The 27314-nt window shown below is 41.1% G+C and overlaps 1 protein-coding gene across 1 annotated transcript; it reads right to left on the bottom strand.

The window, feature by feature from the left end:
• Window positions 1-12282: 12282 nt before the first annotated feature.
• LOC118367417 (D-ribitol-5-phosphate cytidylyltransferase-like) lies at window positions 12283-27300 on the bottom strand. Its single transcript, XM_035750873.2, is given in 7 exon segments — window positions 12283-15411; window positions 16155-16200; window positions 16529-16633; window positions 25181-25330; window positions 26173-26306; window positions 26309-26448; window positions 26969-27300. Coding segments are annotated over 7 exon segments (912 nt in total). The 5' UTR covers window positions 27199-27300; the 3' UTR covers window positions 12283-15304.
• Between the last annotated feature and the right edge of the window lie 14 nt (window positions 27301-27314).

Raw genomic sequence — 27314 nt, 5'->3', positions numbered from 1 at the left:
TGAGCGTGAGACTGAGTGGGCAAGCAATGGGCCGTGCAATTGATATCAAAACACTTCACTAAAAATACCAATAGGTGTTTGAGACAGACGCATTACTGATCTAAATCAAATATAAACATATAGAATTAGATTCTATTATCATCATCACCTTCAAAGACATCTGTAGGTAATGATGTTCTAACATTGTAATCACACTCAAGGTTTACTGTGAGGATTTTCCACATCTCAAAACACACAATATCATATCACAGTGAGGCCTTTCCCCCCAATGTAGACACAGGCACACATCTGAAGGGTTAACACTACTCAAAGTAGCCCTAAAAAGAGCCTGTAAAGCAAAAGCGTAATCCTTCCAGTGCCACGTCTCTTATAAACTATAGTACCTAGGTGTCTGACTAGACTGTAAACTGTCCTTCCAGACTCACATTAAGCATCTCCAATCCAAAGTTAAATCTAGAATCAGCTTCCTATTTCGCAACAAAGCCTCCTTCACTCATGCTGCCAAATTTACCCCTGTAAAACGGACCATCCTACCGATCCTTGATTTCTGCGATGTCATTTACAAATTAGCCTCCAACACTCTACTCAGCAAATTGGATGCAGTCTATCACAGTGCCATCCGTTTTGTCACCAAAGCCCCATATACTACCCACCACTGCGACCTGTATGCTCTCGTTGGCTGGTCCTCGCTACATACCCGTCGCCAAACCCACTGGCTCCAGGTCATCTATAAGTCTTTGCTAGGTATAGCTCCGCCTTATCTCAGCTCACTGGTCATCCCCAAAGCCAACACCTCCTTTGGCCACCGTTCCTTCCAGTTCTCTGCTGCCAATGACTGGAACAAATTGCAAAAAATCACTAAAGTTGGAGACTTATATCTCCCTCACTAACTTTAAGCGTCAGCTGTCAAGAGCAGCTTACCGATCGCTGAAGCTGTACACAGTGTCACGTTCTGACCTTAGTTCCTTTGTTATCTCTTTGTTTTAGTATGGTCAGGGAGTGAGTTGGGTGGGTTGTCTATGTTCCGTTTTCTATGTTGTGTTTTTGCGTTTGGCCTGGTATGGTTCTCAATCAGAGGCAGGTGTCATTAGTTGTCTCTGATTGAGAATCATACTTAGGTAGTAGCCTTTTCCCACTTGTGTTTCGTGGGTGTTTATTTTCTGTCTAGTGTCTTTTGCACCTTACAGAACTGTTTCGGTTTCTTTCTCTTTGTTATTTTGTTTAGTGTTCTGAGTTTAAATAAATATCATCATGAACACATACCATGCTGCGCTTTGGTCATCATCTTCTTTCCACGACAGCCATTACACACAGCCCATCTGTAAATAGCCCATCCATCCAACCAACTACCTAACTCATCCCCAAATTTGTTTTTGTTTTTCTGCTCTTTTGCACACCAGTATTTCTACTGGCACATCATCATCTGCACATATATCACTCAAGTGTAAATTGCTAAATTGTAATTACTTCGCCGCTATTGGCCTATTTATTGCCTTAACTCCTTACTTTATTTGCACACACTGTATACAGATTTTTCTATGATGTTATTGACTCTACGTTTGTGTGTAACTCGGTGTCGTTGTTTTTGTCGCACTGCTTTGCTTTATCTTGGCCAGGTCGTAGCTGTAAATGAGAACTTGTTCTCAACTGGCCTACCTGGTTAAATAAAGGTGAAATAAAAATAAAGACGTGTTAACTCTACCCGCAAATAATGTGGGTGGTCAATACTGTGTGTGGTCAATACTGTGGGTGGTCAATACTGTGGGTGGTCAATACTGTGGGTGGTCACAGTCCATAAAGCGGTAAAGTAAATTCACATATGAATACACTTTAGAGTTCTTTGCCTGAGTATATGTTTATAAACTAATTAAGAGAGACCTGGAATGTATTAATCCACTATAAGAAAATATCCTTTTGTTCGTAATAGTTCCCGTAGTTGGAATGCCGTTTCCCCGATTGAGACATGTAGAGTCTAAGTCAAGTCTTATCACAGAGTGAGAGAACCCATTGCTGGTCTTTTTAATCGACCAAATCAAAGCTGAGTAAACAGTGCTTTTGGTATGTCTAAGTCCTCCGCAGCCAAACTCCTGCGGTTGAGTTTCACACATACCGACACACATCTGGTGCACTCTGGGCACAAAAGATCAAGCTTGATATCCTGCAAGTCGCCTGGGTCCACATCTTCCCAAGGCCCTATGGGCCCTGGTTCAAAAGTAGTGCACTATATAGAGGAAAGGGTGCAATTTGAGACTCAACCAGGGGGTTTCTTATCTCGGTTTCCACAGGGCTCCACCATAACAGTAACAGGCATCATTATGAGAAAACAAAGAGAACTAATTAGGCTTATGACAGGGGAAAATACTGTGTGAATGAACGGCTGCATATTGGAACATAAATCTGATGCTAACCATTAGAAGATCTACAGAAGACTGGCCAAATCTGTCAGCGCTGTCGGATATGTTATTGAAGTAACACAAAACAGCTTTCACATTGGGGTTGAGTTTTTGCAAGCACTTGATTCACTTTATCTATGGTTCGTTCAGCCGTGCACTTTTCCTATGCAGTGCCTCAAATGATACAGTACACTTTTTCCAAACCCTGGTACATGACAGATTTCAAATCAACAGAGCGAACTATTCACATGTATTTCAATTACTGTTTTAATTCCAGTTTACATCATTCCTTGTATTCTCACCGTGTCAGTGTGGGTCCTTTTCTAACAAAGGTAAAATAGTGCTTACATTTGTCCTGTTTCACTGCATGTACAAGTAGGTAACCTGTACCAGTGTGAGGTTTGAAATGGAAATGTGTTTTTTGCATATCCCAACTCCTCCTGAGACACCTTCATAGAGTGGGGTCACGGCCAGGGTTCAGCCATTATTCACGGCGACCCTGGGTATGAAGCAATTAAGTGCCTTGCTCAAGGGCAGATTGACAGATTTTTCACCTTATCAGATCGGCTTCCTGCCACCCCATATGGAAGTACTCTTGAAGGGTGCGCTACTCAAGGTCTATAACCCATCTTAGTTAACACAAATACACGTGACATCTTAGCCCAGGAAAACTGCTGAGCTGTGGTTGAGAGTGATTGGGAGCGTGCCCGAGACCGCAGTGGTGGTGGTCGTCCCTGCTCTCCCAGGATCCCCCGTTGACCTCGGCGAGGGTGCACGTCCAGGTAAGACTATGAGAAGGGTGTACAGTTTCGCCTGCCTGCCATGCAGACGGTGGACCTAAACAAGGAAGAGAATAGAACTATAAAGCGTTCCCTTTTTCTTACTCTCGTTTTTCTTTCTTTTTTTCTTCTTTTCCAGAGGCTAATCTCTTCTCAGGTTTAAGGTATTCCTGGTCTGGGATCTTTGAGGAGAAGGAAACGCAGGGAGGGTAAACATCAGGGCTCTCACTGCAGGGATTAGAGCGCCCATATATCACTGTGACAACCCTCTTTTCATGCTGTGACAGGTTGCCAGGACCCTGGACTGGGGGGGATCCGGTGACACTTCCTATCGCCGCGGCAGCCATTGATAGGGGATACGATCATAGTTTTCACACCGTAAGATTGGCTTACTGCACTAGAGCGTCTCCCAACTCTCACCACCGACAACTTCAGCCAACGGCTTAAATGGTCTGAGTGTTCAGTGTTCACACATCATGGCACACATGTCAGGTGTGCATCTTTGGTCAGGTAGAATAACACCATCGCAACAGGTCTGTGGAGGGGCTTTGATCACAGATCTTTCCACAAAGGCGGCAGTTCATTGTCCATGACTCCATTTGTTCAGCTTGGGAGAAATCTTTACCTTAGGTAAACAGGAATGGTTCTGCAACGCTGCGTTCCAGCTGTGGGTGTTGCCTTGAATAACATGAAACCACAGTCATGGCTCCTTTCAGTAGATCAACTTTGGGTCCAAAAATACATTTTCTGAAAGCCAATTAGTTGGGGATGAAGAAATTCATAATTTAAAAACAAATTAAAATGGCATGCATTTATTCATCTGTAAAGCTAAAATACTACGAAAGTTGCTATTAATATGTGCAAAAGTGTACTTATGTGGTAATCCATTCTACTGTAGATAAATATATCTCAAACCGCAGACATTCAGTTCACAATTATCCTGTACAGACTTCAGGGTGTGTCTTGTATTCCCCCGTATGATACATAACAGAAGCATTTCAATTATCTCCATTAAGTTCATCCCTATTTACTGTGGTTGACAACAACCATTCATTTAACACCAAGTGACCAAGTGAAAACATTTAAGGAGGAACAAGAGCTGTATGCTGTTAAGCAGGTCATTTTGGGGTCACATTAACTCATGCACAGACTAGGCCTTATTTTTAACCAAATGTTGCAATTGCGAATTAGATCAAAATACTTGGGTGAACTTTTGGAATCATGGAAATAGAATGTTTATTCTAATTCTATAGTTAGAATATAAATAATAATGTGCACTTTGAATACAGTGTTGTTTGACATGACAACAAATGAAAATACCACGGAAGAGTTATTGTGACAGGGTAGGAACCAAAGTGATGTTCAGTGTTTCCTAGGGGACCCAATAATCTTTGGCTACATTAAATCTTTATTCATGTACCCAACATATTCATGCTTAGCCTATTCCTCTTTGATTTAGAAGATACTGTTGCACAAACAACATGCTGATTTAGGCCTCCACCAACACTGGTATCAGACTGTATTAGCTAGCTACATTTGCTCTGACTCAGTACTTTTATTAGCTAGCCACCTAACTAGCGATTAGCATTAGTGGCTAACACGATTTAGCTTAATTAACTTGCTAAGAAAATACAAACTAGCTGTTGGCAGATGTAAGAAACACAAACTAATATTGTAATTATAGACCGCTTGTGGATTTATATTAAGATCAAAGTGGAAACAACATCATTGTTGCATGTGCTGCATTGACTATGCAGACAGAACGAAAGTGTCTCGTGGTCAAGCAACAACAAATGTGTTCCTTGAGTGACGGGGTGGGACTAGGTCTGTGTGGAAAGCGGCATGGAGAGTGAGAGCGGTGGGATGACTGAAGTAAACTATACAAATGGACGTTACACACGGAGTATCACATTCAATAACTAAAGATTCAAATACCGTTATAGAAGGTAAAGTAAAAACCCAAACCAGTCCGTGCCAAACAATACGGTATACCACCCAGCCCTAACATAGACTACATTATATTTCTCCTTCTTCCCCTCTAAGGACCAAGTCAATACTGAGCAAAAACAGAGAATTACAACCAACCAGTAATAATCCTGAAACAACAAGAACATTTAGTTTGGGGGGGAGACTATGGAGAAATGCAAGGGGCCAAGAATAGATCCCTGCGGGGACCCGCATGTAATATCAGAGACATAGTCTCCTAATACAACAAAACATTGTCTCCCAGTAAGATATCAGTTAAACCAGTCCATTACTGGTCCTGATAAATATACTACATTGCATTCAGGTTGCAGAGTATACGAGTATACAATGGTGCAATACTGAAAATGTACTCCACTGTCACCAGACACCAACAGGTAATTTTGCTTGCAACTTCCTCTTGCTGCATTAGGGGATCTACACTACCAGATTTGCCTTGATGACAGCTTTGCACACTCTTGGAATTCTCTCAACAAGCTTCACGAGGTAGTCACCTGGAATGCAATTCAATTAACAGGTGTGCCTTCTTAAAAGTTAATTTGTGGAATTTCTTTCCTTCATAATGCATTTGAGGCCAAGTCCATATTGGCAAGAGCAGCTCAAATAAGTAAAGAGAAACGATAGTCCATCACTACTTTAAGAAATGAAGGTCAGTCAATATCGAAAATTTCAAGAAATTAGAAAGTTTCTTCAAGTGCAGTCGCAAAAGCGCTATGATGAAACTGGCTCTCATGAGGACCGCCACAGGAATGGAAGACCCAGAGTTACTTCTGCTGCAGAGAATAAGTTCATTAGAGGTAACTGCACCTCAGAAATTGCCGCCCAAATAAATGCTTCACAGAGTTTAAGTAACATACACATTTCAACATCAACTGTTCAGAGCAGACTGTGTGAATCAGGCCTTCGTGGTTGAATTGCTGCAAAGAAACCACTACTAAAGGACACCAATAAGAAGAAGAGACTTGCTTGGGCCAAGAAACACGAGCAATGGACATTAGACTGGTGGAAATTTGTCCTTTGGTTTGGAGTCCAAATTTTAGATTTTTGGTTCGATGTGAGTGAATGGATGATCTTCACACGTGTATTTTCCACCGTAAAGCATGGAGAAGGTGGTGTTATGGTGTGGGGGTGCTTTGCTGGGGATATTGTCTGTGATTTATTTAGAATTCAAGGCACACTTAACCAGCGTGGCTACCACAGCATTCTGCAGTGATACGCTGTCCCATCTTGTTTGGGCTTAGTGGGACTATCATTTGTTTTTCAACAGGACATGACCTAACACACCTCCAGGCTGTGTAAGGGCTATTTTACCAAAAAGGAGAGTGACGGAGTGCAGCATCAGATGACCCGACCTCAACCAAATTGAGATGGTTTGTGATGAGTCGGTCCGCAGAGTGAAGGAAAAGCAGCCAACAAGTGCTGAGCATGTGGGAACTCCTCCAAGACTGTTGGAAAAGCATTCCAGATTAAACTGGTTGAGAGAATGCCAAGAGTGTGAAAAGCTAAGGGTGGCTATCTGAAGAATATAAAATATAAAAAACTAATTTGATTTGTTTAACACTTCTTTGGTTACTACATGATTCCATATGTGTTATTTCATAGTTGTGATGTCTTCACTATTATTCTACAATGTAGAAAATAGTAAAAAAATAAAGAAAAAACCTTGAATGAGTAGGAGTTCTATAACTTTTGACCGGTACTGAATATCATTAGTAAAATAATGTGTTTCATTCCAGTCAGTGAAGGTTTAAAATAACAAATCTCCTCACATTCGATTAGATTCTTGGGTGAGATTTCGCCCCAGGTACTCCACAGTGGAATTATTGCAGCAATCCCATAGAATGGCCAAATGTCTTGGCATACGAGGTAATGAAACATGACAAAATCTATACTTACAGATGTCAAAGGGGAAATCAGACGAGTCTCCAACAATAAGATCAAGAACTGTTTTCAATACGATATTTGAAACTGTATTTACCAGAGTGGGTTTACTGATCCTTATCAAGTTCTAACAACAATAATCCCTCTACATGACTAACTAAAGAATTCCATCTCTAAACAACATGGAAATTCTAGCATACCAAAAACAATATTGCTATTTAACATTTCGTTTGGAGAGAAAAACACACAAAAAACAATCACTGACTTTCAATTTTTGTTATAATTACAGTGTCAATGTGTGTCAGTGAGTGCTTGGCTAACATCCGTCATAGGTCGATACATTTCAATCTGTTTTCACACAATGGTAACCTAAGGTTTGCTCTTTGCACCTTGTCATGTACAGTATAGGAACTCTACATGCAATCTTGGTTAGGTTTCCCAGTCAAGGAGTTACAATGCCTGATTGAACAAGGCTTTTAAGTACCTTTGGGATATTGTATTAAATTACAATTCATTAAATACTGTCCAGCCATTTGGGTGAAATAACACAGATGCAATGTGTTTAAGTTGTGGATGTCCATTAACATAGATATATTTGTACATATCTGGAGGCCAGGAGGACTGAAATAGGGAGTTTTGACAAGAATGAATAAGCCCATCTGGGAAGAATTATCCTCATTATAACAGAAAACCTATCACAGTGATTTATGCAAGGTCTTAGTCGGCTATTCCACTATCTGACAAGGATAAGCATTTTCTCATAAAACTGGAACAGGAATGACTAATTAAGAGCATCACTCTCCATAGGTCAGTGGAAGACTCTGGCATGCTGGGAATTGCGGACCAAAGACCCAACATCCGATAGCACAATCAAACTCACATGTGAAGTAGGTGCATCACACGCTTCCCCGTAAAGAATACAGAGCACCTTGTTTTAATTAGATGACGCGTTTGACGTCAAAGACTGACGGCCGCATGTCGTCGACACTCCAGAAAATGGAAAGCCCTCTTCACCTCATTACTCAGGTTGAATTCCTCCTAGCTAATGCTGACAAGGCTCAAATCAAAAGAGATGGTCGAGACCTCTCTCGATCTGCCCCGAACAGTGCGGTACTGCCATTGGTTTGTGATGTGTTATTGCTGCCAGGAAATGGACGCTGTCATTTGTCCAAACACAAAGCTCACTGGCATGTATATCATCAACTGTTGCACAAACAAGATTACAACCATTATATGTTGTTGTTGTTTTTGGGGTGGGGGGCTTTTCTATTGTGAGAACATCTGGCTTTTCTGTATCCTTTCCAGCTGTTGCGACCTACTGTTGTGGGTGGGCACAACGTAGCCACTAGCCTGCAGTAATCCAATCTCTTCAGTAACACATATCCCGCCATCTCTAATCCAGTGTTAGGAGGGTTTCACATTCATATAATCATGTTAATGCAGACAGGAACACATTTCACGTCAACCGCATCAACCCTGTCAACTGCAGTGAACTTTTGACAGGCCAATGGGGAACCTCAAACACCATCCAGAGCAGAGCCTTCCCATGAGACACAGCTGAGGTATGTATGCGGTAGGGCAAACACTTGAACCAATGTGTGTGTAAGTGTAACATGGCTTTTTCACACTTGGAGGACATCTTTATCCTCTGCATGTTTCTTTTATTAAAAACAAAACACAACATCCGTGTCTGGGTGGAAAGGTTAAAAGGTCATATTCCACCCACCAATCATCCACACACCCACCCACACATGTAAGCACACGCACACACACACATCCAACATCTAACACAGACAGCACAATTAGCCTCAAGACCAAATGCATGAGGAGACAAGACTCTGGAACAAGGACTTACACAGTTCTCATTTGTTCTCTTTTGTTTGGTTTTTTGAAAAGTGCATTCCAGGGGGACTCTAAATCCAGGGGAACGTAAGGCCAGACACACATAAAAAACAAAACAAGGGGGCATACCTTTGAGTGATAAAGCTGGGTACCATAGACTAAAATATTTCCGAGCTTGGCTCCATCATGGCCGCCGGCTCTCCTCCCATCGGCTCGCTGGCGGACGAATCGTCCTTCGACACGCTCAAATACACCTATCAATAGAAGCCCCGCCACACCCAGTCAGACATGCATCTCCTGCCAATAATGACAATCTCTTACAGAGTCTTAGAGGATGATTAAACCATTGGATCAATTAAAGCACATTGTTCAAAACACTCCTAAGAAAGACGAGCTTACGACTGAACAAGCATGTTCATTTAAAGGTCCTCGTTTGTGGAGGGATGTTGAAGGAGTGTGTTGTCGTGTTCGGGGTAAACACACGTCGGATAGGACTCTGGGGGTGGTAATCCCCCTGGTTCAGGTGAAAAGGCCTCACTGTGTTTATTTAGATAGATGGGCCCACCTTAAGACAGCATAAACCAGCACTGATGAGTCACTTAGTGTGTCATGCATGGGATGGGAAAGCATGTGAGTCTACACTGCTGCTGCTGCTAAACGTCTATTTCTAATTGGGCTGTTGACTGACGCTCGACAGGGTGAATTCACTCCAATTATGTCTTCTTATACTGGATTTTTGTGTTGTAAACTCAATGTCAAATGTGTTAATTAATCTGTTATAAACCTATTATACATCATTATATGACTATAAGTAAAGTAAGTCACTTGTCATCTATCAACATCTGTTTTAATTCAAATAAGTGGTATTATTGATTTGTTTTGCTGCAGGAGAAGGTGCCAGTTTGGCTTAAGTCTAGACGGGATCATTACCAGGCACATACTGAATCGATTGCCACGCACTCTGTCTGTGAAACTCGATTATCTCCCACTCTGATTGCTAGGTCATTGTTTAATAATACAGACTAAGCCAGGGTTTCCCAGACTCGGTCCTCTGGACCCCAAGAGGTGCACATTTTGTTTTATTGCCCTAGCACTACACAGCTGATTCAAATAATCAACTAATCATCCACTTTTGATCATTTGAATCAGCTGTTTAGTGTTAGGGTAAAAAACAAAATGTGCAACCCTTTGGGTTCTCGAGAACCGAGTTTGGGAAACGCTGGACTATGTCTTCAAGAAAGAACAACGTGTGCCATCTAATGCCACCCAGATATCCTTCACTGTTGATTTTGCGTCCTCACTTAAGTCAGGGAAATTCTGAGATCGCTCTGTGAGGCAACTCTTTGTTTTGAATTCAGCTCCCACCTCGCTAACTCTGTTTGGATTTAAGCCTTCCCATGATGCTGATGTTCAATGTAGGACATCATTAAGCTGCCATGAAATCGACTTAGGCCGGGAGTAAATGTATTTTTAATAAAGTGCTGGATCTAGGGAGTCCTAGGGTTTTCTACCTGGGAAAAGGACATCTGGTCCACAGTAAGAGCTGCGGGGAAAACTCAGACACAGATGCATTTACTGTGGTGTGGTGGAGAGCGATGCTCCCACCTTAATGCAGCCTGGAACCAGGGCCAATTCACACCACCGGAGAGGAGCTGTGTGTGTGTGTGTGTGTGTGTGTGTGTGTGTGTGTGTGTGTGTGTGTGTGTGTGTGTGTGTGTGTGTGTGTGTGTGTGTGTGTGTGTGTGTGTGTGTGTGTGTGTGTGTGTGTGTGTGTGTGTGTGTGTGTGTGTGTGAGTACTTGCATGCACAGAGATTCACTGAAGACCTAACAAGGCCTTACAACACAAATCAAGGCAGGCGGTTTAATCAAGTTATCCTGTATGACATTTGCAATGATTAAAACTGAGTTGTTTTGAAGACGTAAAGACTTGCTTAGAGAAAAAACAGAATGCAACTTCCCCAAGCCCACTGTACCTCTTTCCCCTCACTTTGTTTTGGCAGTTGTGCTGTTGCCGGGGTGAAAAGGTAAAATCACAAAAAGCCAATAGGACCTTCATACCGTAAATATTTATTTTGGGTTCCAATTAGATTATATTGCGGGGGGTTCTACTTGAGCTGTCATGAGTTAATGTTGCTCTGTGGTTGATATTGACATCTGAACCGAGCCAAACGGTAAGTGAAAGGAGTGGTGCTCTCAGGGGGGTGGGGTATAGCGTTTCTAAACAGCAACATCGTTTGGTCGGAGGGACCAGAGGTAGACTGCAAAGTGAACATTTTACAAGTGGAAAAAGGTTGGCTGGCCATGTAGTACATGTACCTTGAGGAAACTAGAGCTTGCCCGGGCCAGACGTGTGCTTCAGAAAACACCCAACACAAGTTCATTCACAGTGTGGGAAACCTGATTGAGCCATGATAAACGTCCACTAAGTCCACTAAGCACAGACAACACCCATATACACAATGTTCTCTGTTAACACTGCTAACTCACCTTGTTCTGAATGTATGCGATTGCTACTGGGATACCCAAACATCAGAGGGTTCCATGGCCTTCGCAAGCTTACAGTCCATCCTTAAAGCAACAGGGCCAACTCACAACAAGCAAAGTGAACAGTAAGGGGCAAAGAGCCCCAAGCATAGAGAACCGAAGAGAGTCTAATTTACAGTACCAGAACAAGAGTGTTGGTAAGGCAACTGTGAATTCATATTTTTTTCTGTTATTTTACCAGGTAAGTTGACTGAGAACACGTTCTCATTTACAGCAAGGACCTGGGGAATAGTTACAGGGGAGAGGAGGTGGATGAATGAACCAATTGTAAACTGGGGATTATTAGGAGACCGTGATGTTTTGAGGGCCAGATTGGGAATTTAGCCAAGACACCGGGGTTAACACCCCTACTCTTACGACAAGTGCCATGGGATCTTTAATGACCTCAGAGAGTCAGGACACCTGTTTAACGTCCCACCCAAAAGATGGCACCCTACACAGGGCAGTGTCCCCAATCACCAGTATGAGGCTCTATTCACACATTTATCCCCATGTGAACTCAACTCACCCAACTAATGACCACTGGATGCAGGAGTGCTCGGTCTGCCTCCTCCAACGCACTCAGCGTTTTTCCAACTTCAGGCAAGCAAGAACTGTTCATGTCTGGATACAAATTAAAAGCAATTGTCAGAAAAGAGTGGAATATTGTTGAGTTGGCTATCTGAACAGCACAAAATGTACATTTTGGCAATAACATAAAGCATTTTCATGGTGTTTAAACAGGCTTACTTATATTCTGTTTTCCTAAACTTACAGAAACTCAAATAAAGTTCCACTCTTTTGACAGAGATCGTCTCCTTATCAAGTCTGAGATCACATCCACCTCCTCGAAGAAAGACACAAAGAAACATTTTGCAGAAATACTTTATTAAAACGTGAAATAAACCAAATTGTGATGTTAGTTAGTGCTGTTAAATTATATTGGAATGCAGGGGAGCTCAACTACAGTCCAAGAGGGTTTTCCATGCAGGAATTAATTTCTCCCTGGCACTTCATCAATTCATTTCAACCGGAGAGTCTCAGTCCACACACCTGGTTACCCAATAATAAATGAGTCCCTGATTAGAAAGCAAGGACAAAACCAGCATACATTACGTAGCTCCAGGACTAGAGTTGAACACCATTGATCTTAAGCTAAATTCTCTCCATGGCTGGATTGCTCATTAGAACAAATGAAAGAGACAAGGAACCACTGCTGGGTTCTCTTTGTCTCTCCGAGCTGGCAGAATGATAAAGCGTACAAAGAAGCCTGGGGACAGAATTGCAGATGAGCCAAGTTAAATGACATTACACTGTAAATCGAATCAAAATTCAGCACAGTCCAAAATAGTAAAAGCATTTTTGTTCACTGTAATTGTAACCACATTTTAGCTGAGTATCTTTCCACGAATTTAGCCCTTGAATACAAATGAAATGAAGCTGTACAACATGCTACAGTCAGTGTGTCCATTTCATGTTCATCTCTTCTGTTTTCCCAGTAATTCTTCCCTGGTCCTGTCCAACATTTCATACACAAGAGGAAATAAACACAGAAACAAACATCCACGCTCTGTGTTTGTCACTGACTTTGAACCGTTTAGAATAACAGCGACAATTAGAAATATGAAATGGTTATGGGAAACATGTGGAGGGTTATTTGATCCAGAAAGATAAGTCGCTTGTGGGTTCTGAGGGAAAAGCATCAGTCAGAAATGTAGATTTGCGAGATTATATTTTCTGACATGATTTAAACAAGGTTAGTTGGGCATGAAATTCTGGAATGGGATGTTTGTTCAAGAAGTCTGTCTGGGAGAGCCAAGGAGACAGGAGGTCAAGGACCAAGTACAAGACACACCAGAGATTTCGTGACCGATGCAGAAATCAAGTTCCAGGCTGCCAGAGGAAAAAAAGAGAACTTCCCCAAACTATGAGTTTCAATTCAGTTTCAATTCAGAAAGATGTTACCAACATTGTTTCCTAGTAAAGACCTTAGAAATACCAAGTCCCAGCTTAAAACAGGCTATAAAATAAAGTGTTACCTATTACTTTTTCAAACTATGAGCTGCTTGTTCGAAATGCAGAGAAACTCAGACAAAGAGAAAGGATAGACATGATTTGAATATAGTGCTCAAAGTGTAGTTCAGTGAGCTTTGTCCCGACCTAGCTGTTCATCTATCTGGCTGTGTCCATGACTAAATATCTAGTAGGTCAAGGTTCATATTTTTGAAAAAGGAGGGATATAATTCATGTGTTCCAAGACTGTACTTAATCTTGAGTGAATATGAAATACTATCTTATACCAAGCTCAAAATGTTAAAGATAAGGAGGGGATGGAGGTGTTCTCCCTTCATCAGATCCTCCCTTCCTATCATGACACTAATGTCTATTAGATTGGGCTCCGACACAAATGGACTCAGAGCCTAAATTAAAAATTTAAAAAACATGCAGATGTTTCAGTGGCAGCTCTACTGTAATGTCAGAATTATGTTTTTGTGGTAAAATTCCAATTCCTTTGTCTCAAGACACTGAAATAAATGTGGCACTAATAGGTTTACTTATTAAATCAAAAATTATGAATGGCGAAGAAAGCTGTTTGTTTGAACGGTCTGGGAATGTCAGATAGAGAGAGGACAAGTGATCTGGGGTTATTGTGGCAACAAATAAATTATAAAAACCTAAAAAGAAAATAATAATAATATTTGACCAACATTATGTACAGAACAAGAAATAAAAGTGCTAACAAGAACATTGTTTATAATATATTGCATATTAATACAATTTCATGTTTATTTTGTATCTTCCACTATGATTATGGGATCACGTCCATATTCATCCTGCTATGAGAATCCCCTAATCATATTCTCCCCACAATAACACACACGCAGCCAAATCCTCCACCTGCACACACACCACACTGTGTGCTCGCCTCCAAGCTCCAGCTCAGGCTCTACCTCCCTTATCCCTTGTATTAGATTCATTAATGGCACTGATCACAAAGCTTACTCCTCCGTTTCCTCTCCTTTCATCTCCCTCGAACCCCTGGGAAGGATGTATCTAGTCCCAGACGCGCGCACCGCAACACGACCCCACCGGGCACCCGTGTGCAAGGAACGATGGTTCCAATCAGAGCCAAAGCCTTAGGTTCCTAGGATCCCATACGTCTCCGGGGTCTGCCTAGCACCACGACAGCTAGATCCGCTGCCTGTTTGACGCGTACTGCCTGATGAAGGGCTTGGCACTGCTTCACAGGAGGATGAGCTGTCGGTGTGTCTGTGCTCTCCCTGGTTCACCAACACACTTCATCCACCATGCATTTCCCCCCTCTGTTGTGAACTACCGAGGGAGGATGTATATACTTTTCGATATACGCAGGAAGGAAGAGACTCGACGGCGATGTGGGGACGATATGGTAGGAGGCCGGGATGTCTGTTATATAATTCATGAGAATGGAGAAGTGCAATGTGATTTGTGGGGACGATATGGCAACCTGTGACCCCTTCACCCTGACTGAGAATGAACGGGAGATATGTCATACGGGGACGGTATGGGGACACTGGTTGTCCTTCAACATGATGGGCTGTAGTGAAGAGTCATCCCTGAACACTCAATTAATCAGATAATTCCCATGGCATGAACTATATGACTGCCATCTGCTTTCCGTCATGTCGGGGAGGTGGAATGGTGGAGAGGCAGAGGGGGGATGGGGGGGAGGAGGGTTTGGAAGCCTTCAGACAAGCTCCATTATAGGTCTAACAGCAGATGGCAAGTCTAACCGGGGCCCACCCAAGCGGAGCTCACATGGTCTGGGAGAGGGGTGTTGTCGGAGGGGTGGAAGAAACATCAATGTGATGATCGCATGTAAAATCTCACAAACATTGTAATTGTAATCATCGTCATAATCATCACCATACCATGTCCAAAGCGTTCATGCGCCTCTGCAGAGCGTTGGCCAGCTCTGTAGCCTGTGCAGACTCACCTGTGACAACACAGGCCGACTGGGAGAGAGTCTCTGAAAAAGAAAGTGTACTTTGACCACTTTTGCGGCAAATCTCCATTACTAAGCAATGATAATCATCTTTAAACATAGCGAGAATTTGTTGAAATCAGCAGCACTCGCAATTCAACTTGATTTACGTGGGGAAGTGATGTGCCAAAGACACACGCACACACATGAATGAAGATGTATGCTTGCATATGCTCCCAACACACACTAACAATGAATTCATTCACACACAAAGCTCTCTTGGTATAATTACTATGCTCAATATGTCATAATCCAGTTGGACGGCCCAGGTGCATACAGAGGTAAAGAGTAGGACTGATGACTTTATGGATGTTTCCCTGACTGTGCAGAGAACACGATGGCTCTACCCTGCCCTGACTTGTATAGATGGCATTCACATCACAGACTGCAAACACCCTCCCTTACTTTCTGACAAACTTAAAAACAAGACTTGGTAGAATATCTTCCTGGGAGAACAATAAAAGACTATTCTATTTCTCATCTACACTCTATTCCATTCTGAACTGGCATTGTCTCACACAGGACAAAATGCCTTTACGTCACTTATGTGGTATAGAAAATAGTGCTAACGTACATTAGGTCTATAAAGTACGTGGTTTTACTGTCGAGATAAACAACGATCATGGAAATATTGCACTTAAAAACAGTACAATGATAAAGTGATGATAAAGTACAAACAAAACAGTACAATGACAAAGTTTTGTATAAAAATATATACAGATACATACCTTTGACAATGGACTCTGCTGCAGCCAAATCTCCTTTGTAGGTCACCTACAGTAGAAATAAAGTTTAGTTTAACAACATGTTAGCATCAAACCTGTTCTAAAAAGCATTGTTCATTTTAGTGCAAATATATTTAGATTCATATGCCTTACCCGATTACTGGCTTATTTCAATGCTATAAAAAAACATTTTAAAAACTTTACTTTCAGTCATCATATCAAGTACTATTAAATACAATAGATGTATAAATTCAGATCTGTACTTGTCCCTGTATAACAAACTAGTAATAAGAATACAGCTAGAGCTATGACAATGGCCTAATTTAGGCTTAAAGGTATTGTCCCAAAATGAGTTCCAGTGTCCCAGGCTTGCTCACCTTCCACAGGGTTGGCGGGCCCTCGATGGGCTTGGCATTGGTGCTGCAGTACTGCAGCGCCAGAGGAAGGCACTCTGTGCCAAACTTAAAGTCCGACTTGCTGCACTATGAGGACAGGACACAAGAGACGTGGGATTGTTGACGATGCATAACAAACTGAGTTAGTTCCTATTTCATAAACAGAGTTGAGAAAGTCTTCTGGGGACAAACAAAAGAGGATAGCTCACAAACTCACATCAACCATAGTTATATCTAAACAGATTTTTCACCTAGTCGACTCGGGGATTCTAACCAGTGACTTTTCGGTTATTGGCCCAACGCTCTTAACCACTAGGCTACCTGCCACACCAAATCAGAGGAAAGTTAGTTCATAACACTTTGGCCCAGTGCAGTGAGAACACATTGGAATCAGATTGCCGGCGCTGTAGATCGCATTGCATTGAAAAAGTGATATAAGCGATGAGCTCATGGCTTTTAAGATACTGTGTGTGGACTACAAAGGCTAAATCAAAGGCTAACTCATGCTACCTGAGATAATATGCGGGCAATATTTTATCAGGGTTATAAAAGAGAGGGCCTTTTTCTCAGGACCCTGGAACTGAAGGAGAAATATGACTGCGTCCTGTGGTAATCGAACCTGTAGAATTCTCTCCCAGTACAAAGGCGTGCACTGGGGACAAGGATAGCGTGTCTCCCCTTTGTCTTTTCAGACCAGAGTTCTGCCAGGCTCAATGCATGTCAAACTACAAATGTGAGGCTCATGCAGAATATGTCCTACAGTGCTAACTTGACAGACACCTTACACTTCCCCAACTTCGATGGACACAAGTGGAGAGGGGGTGGGGCACTCCCCATCGCGCTAGAGTCTCTGGTTCTCACAAATACACTTACATCACAACAAATTTGTCTTAATTATCAGTGAAATGCTACTTGACGGGCCTTGACACTCCACTTCACTTGCATAGTGAATGTGCTCTCATTTTCAGAGTCAAAGCCAAAACCAACAGGGCTCCCTGGTAATCTAAAATTCATAGGTGCCAGGAACCAAAATAACTGCAGACAAATGGGGCTCCAATTGGAACCGTACTTCGGCTCTTCGTCAAGGCTTCAAAACACTGGTATCTGCATCATCATCTAAATCGAGCCATGGTTCAAATAGCAGAGCTCTGAAGTATCTGGGCTGGTTGAAATGTAAATATGGTGAATTTTTGCAGTGACGGATTTGTGATAGACAGAAAATCTTACAATGTAAAACTTATAAGCCTACATTTTAAGATAAGAATCCACACATTTATGATTTTGGTCAAAGGGGTGATTCCTGACGAATCTAGGTAAAAAAATATATGATTTGGGAGATTTTCCCAACATTTAATCCATAGAAGGGTCCATTGGAGGAAGGATTATTGACATATTTGACATTTGTATCATAAAGCACAATTGAGAAATAATGAATTGAAGTTGGAACATTTGTGACATTATGGTCTTACCCAGGCCTCCTTTAAGACGTTAGAATGTTTCATCTGTAGGTGCTACAAAGAAAAATGTTTTTCATATGAAGCTTTGCCACTTGCTCTGTAATATAAGTAACATTTTGATTTCAATAATGATTTTCTTAAATTAATGTATGAATATTTAAAAATAGAAACATGAATATTGAAAACATACCCTTTTCGATATGGCAAATGTTTTAATATATTGTTGAATATAGTATACTCAACAGGCATATCAAAGTTCCAAAGTGGGATCTCTGCTAGTTTTGATGTTATGGACAATTTTATACAGAGAAATTGTCATAGTAGGCAATGTAACCAATCACAACCCTCATTTTACTTGTATCATTGCACATCCTGCAAATCACCAGAAGAGGGCAACTGTTTTGAATCGATTTTCACAATCACTGTTTGTAATGCTTACAAATTGGATCATAACTTTAACAGTAGAAGAGATCCCACTCTGGAACTTTGAAATGCCCACAGAGTATAAATTGTTCAACAATATATTAAAAAATATAGAAAATCAAAACATTTTCAGTGTTGGGGGTAATGCGTTACAAAAATACCGCATTACAGTAATGTATTACTTGTATCAGTAATGGATTAATATAACAAGTTACTTTGTTCAAATATTGTAATACTATAATAGTACTTTTTCAAGTAACGCATCCAATACTGGCAAATTGGGCCACCTTGATTGGCAAAGTGGGACACTTAATTATTTATTGTAAAGAAGGATCATTGAGAGGGTACGTGAATAATATATATTCGTGATAAATTAAATGTATTAAAAACACTAGGTATTTTTGTGGAACATTAATAATTAATGATCTACACGAAATACTCTGCAATGTCAAAGTGGGGGAAAAAATTCTAACATTCTAATTCTAACATGAAAATATGAAAAATAAAGCACTAATATATCTTGATTAGATAAGTACTCAACCCCATGAGTCAACACGTTAGAATCCCCTTTGGAATAGCTTATAGCTGTGAGTCTTTCTGCCTAGGCCTCTAAAGAGCTTTCGACACATGGGTTGTGCAACATTTGCCCATTATTCTTATCAAAATTTTTCAAGCTCTGTCAAATTGGTTGATGATCATTGCTAGACAACCATTTTCAAGTCTTGCCATTTATTTTCAAGCAGATTTAAATCAAAACTGTAACTGGGCCACTCAAGAACATTTACTGTCTTCTTGGTAAGCAACTCCAGTGTAGATTTGGCCTTGTGTTGTTAAGTTACTGTCCTGCTGAAAGGTGAATTTATCTCCCAGTGTCTGGTGGGAAGTATACTGAACAAGATTTTCCTCCAGGATTTTGCCTGTGCTAAGCTCCATTACGTTTCTTTTTTAACCTGGAAAAACTCCCCAGTCCTTAAAGATTAGAAGCATACCCATAACATGATGCAGCCACCACTATGCTTGGAAATATAGAAAGTGGTACTCAGTAATATGTTGTATTGGATTTTCCCCAAACATAACACTTTGTATACAGGACAAAAAGTGATTTGCTTTGCCACATTCTTTTCAGCATTAATTTAGTGGCTTGTTTCAAACAGGATGCATGTTTTGGAAAATGTTTTATTCTGTACAGGCTTCCTCATTTTCACTCTGTCAATTAGGTTAGTATTGTGGAGTAATTACAATTACTATTTAAATGATTTTTTAAAAACCTTTATTTAACTAGGAAAGTCAGTTAAAAACAAATTCTTATTTACAATGACTACCTACCAAAAGGCGAAAGGCCTCCTGTGGGGATGGGATAAAAATCATTTAAAAAAATATATATATATACACTGCTCAAAAAAATAAAAGGGAACACTTAAACAACACAATGTAACTCCAAGTCAATCACACTTCTGTGAAATCAAACTGTCCACTTAGGAAGCAACACTGATTGACAATAAATTTCACATGCTGTTGTGCAAATAGAATAGACAACAGGTGGAAATAGGCAATTAGCAAGACACCCCCAATAAAGGAGTGGTTCTACAGGTGGTAACCACAGACCACTTCTCAGTTCCTATGCTTCCTGGCTGATGTTTTGGTCACTTTTGAATGCTGGCTGTTCTTTCACTCTAGTGGTAGCATGAGATGGAGTCTACAACCCACACAAGTGGCTCAGGTAGTGCAGCTCATCCAGAATGGCACATCAATGCGAGCTGTGGCAAGAAGGTTTGCTGTGTCTGTCAGCGTAGTGTCCAGAGCATGGAGGCGCTGCCAGGAGACAGGCCAGTACATCAGGAGATGTGGAGGAGGCCGTAGGAGGGCAACAACCCAGCAGCAGGACCGCTACCTCCACCTTTGTGCAAGGAGCAGCAGGAGGAGCACTGCCAGAGCCCTGCAAAATGACCTCCAGCAGGCCACAAATGTGCATGTGTCTGCTCAAACGGTCAGAAACAGACTCCATGAGGGTGGTATGAGGGCCCGACGTCCACAGGTGGGGGTATTGCTAACAGTCCAACACCGTGCAGGACATTTGGCATTTGCCAGAGAACACCAAGATTGGCAAATTCGCCACTGGCGCCCTGTGCTCTTCACAGATTAAAGCAAGTTCACACTGAGCACGTGACAGACGTGACAGAGTCTGGAGACGCCGTGGAGAACGTTCTGCTGCCTGCAACATCCTCCAGCATGACCGGTTTGGCGGTGGGTCAGTCATGGTGTGGGGTGGCATTTCTTTGGGGGGCCGCACAGCCCTCCATGTGCTCGCCAGAGGTAGCCTGACTGCCATTAGGTACCGAGATGAGATCCTCAGACCCCTTGTGAGACCATATGCTGGTGCGGTTGGCCCTGGGTTCCTCCGAATGCAAGACAATGCTAGACCTCATGTGGCTGGAGTGTGTCATCAGTTCCTGCAAGAGGAAGGCATTGAAGCTATGGACTGGCCCGCCCGTTCCCCAGACCTGAATCCAATTGAGCACATCTGGGACATCATGTCTCGCTCCATCCACCAACGCCACGTTGCACCACAGACTGTCCAGGAGTTGGTGGATGCTTTAATCCAGGTCTGGGAGGAGATCCCTCAAGAGACCATCCGCCACCTCATCACGAGCATGCCCAGGCATTGTAGGGAGGTCATACAGGCACGTGGAAGCCACACACACTACTGAGCCTCATTTTGACTTGTTTTAAGGACATTACATCAAGTTGGATCAGCCTGTAGTGTGGTTTTCCACTTTAATTTGGAGTGTGACTCCAAATCCAGACCTCCATGGGTTGACACATTTGATTTCCATTGATAATTTTTGTGTGATTTTGTTGTCAGCACATTCAACTATGTAAAGAAAAAAGTAGTTAATAAGAATATTTAATTCATTCAGATCTAGGATGTGTTATTTTAGTGTTCCCTTTATTTTTTTGAGCAGTGTATATATATACATATATATATATAGAGGACAAAACACATCACAACAAGAAAAGATACCACAACACTACATAAAGAGAGACCTAAGACAACAACATAGCATGGCAGCAACACATGACAACACAGCATGGTAGCAACATCACATGACAACAACATGGTAGCAGCACAACATGGTAGCAGTACAAAACAGGGTACAAAAATTATTGGGTACAGACAACAGCACAAAGGCAAGAGGGTAGAGACAACACATCATGCAAAGCAGCCACAACTGTCAGTAAGAGTGTCCATGATTGAGTCTTTGAATGAAGAGATGGAGAATGTTGTTGATCCATCCTCAGTTTTCTCCTATCACAACCATTACACTATGTAACTGTTTTAAAGTCACCACTGGCCTGATGTTGAAATCCCCAAGCAGTTTCCTTCCTCTCCAGAAACTGGGCTAAAAATTGAGTTTTTGAGCTAGGAAGTATTTGTGTCGTGACTGGCCGTATTGATACACCCTCCAAAGCGTAAGTTAATAACTTCACCATGCTCAGAGGGATATTCAATGTCTGCTTTTTATAACACCATTTCCCATCTTCCAATAGGTTCCCTTCTTTGCAAGGCATTAGAAAACCTCTGTGGTCTTTGTGGTTGAATCTGTGTTTGAAATTCACTGCTCGACTGAGGGACCTTACAGAAAATTGTTAAACACTATTATTGCACACAGAGTGAGTCCATGTTTTATTCACATTTTTACTTATGAACTTATTTAGGCTTGCCATGACAAAGGGGTTTAATACTTATTGAAAAGACATTTCAGCTTTTTATTTTCTATTTATTTGTAAACAATTCAAAAAACATTATTCCACTTTGACAATATGAGGTATTGTCTTGGCCAGTGACACAACATTTGAAAAGGGTCAAGGGGTGTGAACTATTCTTGTATGGTTATGTACATAGATAGCTAGGGTTTTTAATGTTGGTAAGGTCATATCTTTCCAAGTAAAATGAAGCTATGCTAGCTTTCGCTAGCAAGCTAGCCGATAGCAGAATTAATGAAAATTAAATGGAACATTTGACCCTATTAAGAAAATGGATATCTGTTAAGGAAACATCTATTTCAAAATGGTATTTCTCCATTAAAATGACCTAGGGGAGTGTCAGTTTTAAAGTAACAGGGTCTCCCAGTTTGACAGTAGGCAATTGGCAGCAGCATACCACCCTGAATCCCACTGCTGGCTTGCCTCTGATACACAGAGTTGGTCCTGGTTGGTCCCTGGGTGGGAGGACCAGATTATGCTGGAAGCGCTGTTGGAGGGCCAATACAAGGCACTCTTTACACAGGTCAACAACAAAAAATATCCCTTGCCCCAGGGCAGTGATTGGGGACATTGCTCTGTGTAGGGTGCCTTCTTTTGGATGGGACATTAAACAGGTGTCCTGACTCTCTGTGGTCACTAAAGATCCCATGGCACTCATCGTAAGAGCAGGGGTGTTAACCCTCAGCATTCTAGCTAAATTCCCAATCTGGACCTCATCATGGCCACATAATTATCCTCGGCTTCCAATTGGCTCATTCATACCTTGTAACTATTCCCCAGGTCATTGCTGTAAATGACAATGTGTTCTCAGTCAACTTACCTGGTAAAATAATTGTTGTAAAAATAATGGGAAACTGCCAAAATTGGAATATTTTAAAAAGGTGAGAGTACTGTAGTACAAAAACCACTTACAATAATTTTGTTTCTCAATTACATCCCATTACAAAATATGTTGTAATGAGACAGTGAATATCCTTCCTTCATGTTTTATAACATGATTTACCTCAGAACACTATGTTTATTTATATTTACTTAGTTTTAACTGTTAGTTTGTTTTGCCAATATCTCATTTGTTGTCAAGTTAAGGTTTCTTTTATTTTCAAATATCAGTTGTATGCCACACCCACAATGATGATGTCATACCCATTGAACCCATTGTTTATCATCAAATACTTAGGTATTTGATGGGTATTGATTGTTGATTATGTTATTGTACATATTTAAAGATATCTATTACAAAGCTTAAGAGTCCTACTTTTGTCTGTGTCCCATTTAACCAATACTCACCCTATATGGAATTGTTCCACAAATACGTGTGAAGAGACATTTATACTCATTGCGATAAAACATAAATATTGAATATGTTCTAACACAATTTCCATATAAACAATCAAAATCTGATGAATACAATTCAAAAATGTGCCTTTTATCACAACGAAATGATGTCTTGGTAAATCTAACACATCAAACGGATTATGTCCAAAAACATTCTGGCAGCTTTACGAAAAGATACATAGCCTACATATTAAAGCCATTAAATACCGGCTATCAAATCAAAACAATAATGCATTGAAATTAAAGGCATATAATCAAAGGGATTACTTATCATCAAGGACCTAAAGTATTTAGGTCTAATGAAATCGACCAAACTACGGCAAAAAGTACCAAAGGAAAATCTACACCTTCGCACATATGAAAGATATATAGTGGAGCTTCGTGCTGAATGGATGGCGTAAAAAAAATCAAAATAAAGAGAATGTAATAGATTATATGTAATAGAGTGTTTTTCCAAGTAACAAATCCAAACACAGTTCATGTTTATATTTTTTAATTTTCATACATTATTGTAAGAAAATTGTTATTGAAATCAAAATACTACTCATAGTACAGAGCAAGACGTAAAGCTTGATATTAATTATACTTAAAAAATGTCAAATATATGTCAACAAACATTCCTCCAAAGGACCCTTCTATGATTAAATTGCTGTGAAAATCCCCCAAATCATGTTTTTTTTCTAGTTTTGTGAGACATCACCCCACGGTGAAATTATTTCCATTATTATTTCGCAAGTATTCTTGGATGTTCAAATAGTCTCACATGTAAATTTAAAAAAAATCACAGACAGTTAGACCTGTAGTAACCACTTTACTTCAATGTTATTTTTAAGTTACCTTTGCCAAGCCAAGAGGTCTTTTCCTGTTGTTCGGTGGAGTGATAGGCTGCACAGTGCCAGAGTATATTAATGTGTCATTTCTTTCCCAGACATAACCATGAACATAGTGAAAATGATGGCACCCACACCACAATCTCTTCAGCTTGAAACCCTGCAGGTTCGAGCACATCTGGTGAACAATGGACGACTGTAAAGACTTGGTGTGATGTATGAGAATCATAAAGTCTTTTGTCATCTAGTCGCATTGCTGGGATTAATTATTTCTTAAGCATAAATCTCTCTCAGACTGTCATTTTATGTGATTCAAGGGACCTTTTAAAGCAATTATTTGACATTGAGAGGGAACATTCAAAACCTGCAGGACATGCTCGATTTGGAAAAAGGTTTGCAGACACCTAAGGTTCTCTATTTCCCTGACCCGGAAGTGGAGACAACTTCACAAAATCATTATCTAAACGTGAGAACTAACTACTTGTACAAGGCTTGGTTTGGACTTTGTTTCAAGGTGCATCCTTGTTGGCATATTTCCATTTAAGAAAATCATTCAATAGTTGGTTGTTCTATATCAGTCACATCCCTAATTCAAATGTGCACGGTAAACATAGTCATTTTTAGCCAGGTCAAACAGACTGACTGATGCATTCACTTTCTGTTTATTTGAAACAGAATGTGAGTTTTTGTGAGATCAGGCTGGGTTCACGGGGCTATGTATTTTTTTACATAGCCCCAAAATCGGGCTACCAGTTTTTATTAACTGGACCTTGGGTAGACTACAAGTAATGTTTTGTGTACAAGAGCTGCCTAGAAGTACCTACCCTCTGATAAGCCTGGTAGATGACATCATAGATGAATCCCTGGGGCATCTCACTGGCTCTGTACTTGGTTCTCTCCAGAGAATGGTCCAGGTAGCCCTCCAATGTGGTAGCAATCACTCTGGAAACCAGAGGTCGGATAGCCCCAGCAACCTGCAAAATAATAAACGGAACAGAATATGTCATTCTTCCTTATTCTTTATGGCAAATACACACATCAATCCATAATGTATCAAATGGTTCCGATGCTATTGTGTCTTGAGGCTTACCACAATTGTTCTAGACATGGCTGGATAACAACAATAAATACTAGCCAAACAACAGCTTGTGCATACAATGCTTTTTAAACAACATTCCTGAGATCCTATTTTCTTGTGACCATGACGTGATTGAGGATGAAAATCCCCATTGTGCCAAGAACAAGTATGGTCAATGAGGTAATGGGGGCAAAATGACTTGCAAATGGAATGAAAGCAAACATGTGTTATGTGTGTTACACATGTTGTTAAAATCAAAATTAATCTCATGCTCTTCAGAGGAGACTGACATTTAATCATGATCGGGGATACTGGCAAGTTAATGAAGACCAGACTGCCGGCTTTGAGAGTCAGTCACACACACACACACACACACACACACACACACACACACACACACACACACACACACACACACACACACACACACACACACACACACACACACACACACACACACACAGTCAGCCCCAATGTCAAAGAGCTCCTGCTCTTACTTCTCACTTTTGTGACCAGCCTTCAACAATATCATGTCACAGCTAGTAAAATGTAAATATGAATCACCATCTAAACATATCAGTGTCTTCCTTAGCCACTAATATCAGCCAATGTGGTTTACATTTGTCATGGATTACAGTAGGTACACATGGCTACAGTTGAGAGCAATGAATCGCTCCGTCTGTGCCCCACTGACTGTGTCGCGGTGGAAGAGATAGAGGACTTTGAATATGTACAAACCTCTTGCTCTTTGGCAGCCATCGTTATCTTCAAGAGGAAGTCCTCTTCCACAAAGGCACGCACTGCATCATGAATGATGACCACCTTTGGTTTGACGCGGGCCATACCACCCTCTCACTCACTGAGGGCCCGACCCCATTGAATATAGATCTGTGGCGAGTAGATCCGCCATGTACCACTAGGACATTTCTGTGGTGGAAGCGGTGGATAATGTACATCATCAAATCTAAGCTCTCCTTGGCAACCACCACAACGATGCTTTGGATCCATGGCACTCTGTCAAAGAAACAGTATGTCTAGTCATAAGTCAACAGCTTTCGCACTGCGGTTAGGACATATCATTCTTGTTGAGTATATTTGTTTCATTACTTGTGTCATGACTTGTTATATTACCATACATAACACATTCGGGTGCAATTATTTGCATACATTATTTCAACCAAATTCAAATGAAATGGTCACATTGAAACAAAAATACATGGTAGTATAAAGAACAAGTAGGCTATTTTGGACGTTGTAGAAAGTTTTTGGAAGTTGTAGAAAGACTCAAAATTGTAATGTGTGACCTGATGGATTCAGTAAAGATCTTTTGAATGGGATAATTTGAGACATTACAAAACCTCACATTTATTCAACGATAACATAAAAGAGCTTGGCACCCCAGTGAAATGGTTTGTTTACATGTGGCCACTGTCTTGTGCAGTGACAAGGTTAAGGGGCAGGACCATAAAACTACAGTATTCCAAACGGGACAGATATGTATTTGCATGCAAACATTCGACACTTCAAGTGTTACCTCTCGAAAGTTTGAAGTGTGTAGCTTATCAGAAGTCTGTTGAGAAACGTGCAGAGCTGTTTGGGTGTCAATATCCCCGTTCTTTCTCCACTGCCACCGGCTGGAAGAACCACAGCTACCGGGAAATCGACACTGCAAAGTCCCGCAATGTGCTTGTCCAACCGGGCTTCGCATGTTGAGAAATGCCCTGGATCAACAGGCCTGGCCATGTCGCCCGTTTCCTCTTGCATGCTTTAGGACAATTTATTAATTTGAAGTTAAAACGGACTAACATTGATGTCACGAATATATCCTATCGGTATCCCCGTGTACCGTTCCATTCATTATTTTATGGGCGGAGTCGCGT

This window comes from Oncorhynchus keta, chromosome 34 (genome assembly GCF_023373465.1).
Source record: "Oncorhynchus keta strain PuntledgeMale-10-30-2019 chromosome 34, Oket_V2, whole genome shotgun sequence".
In the NCBI taxonomy this organism is placed as follows: domain Eukaryota; kingdom Metazoa; phylum Chordata; class Actinopteri; order Salmoniformes; family Salmonidae; genus Oncorhynchus; species Oncorhynchus keta.
This window is presented reverse-complemented; position numbering and strand designations above follow the sequence as displayed.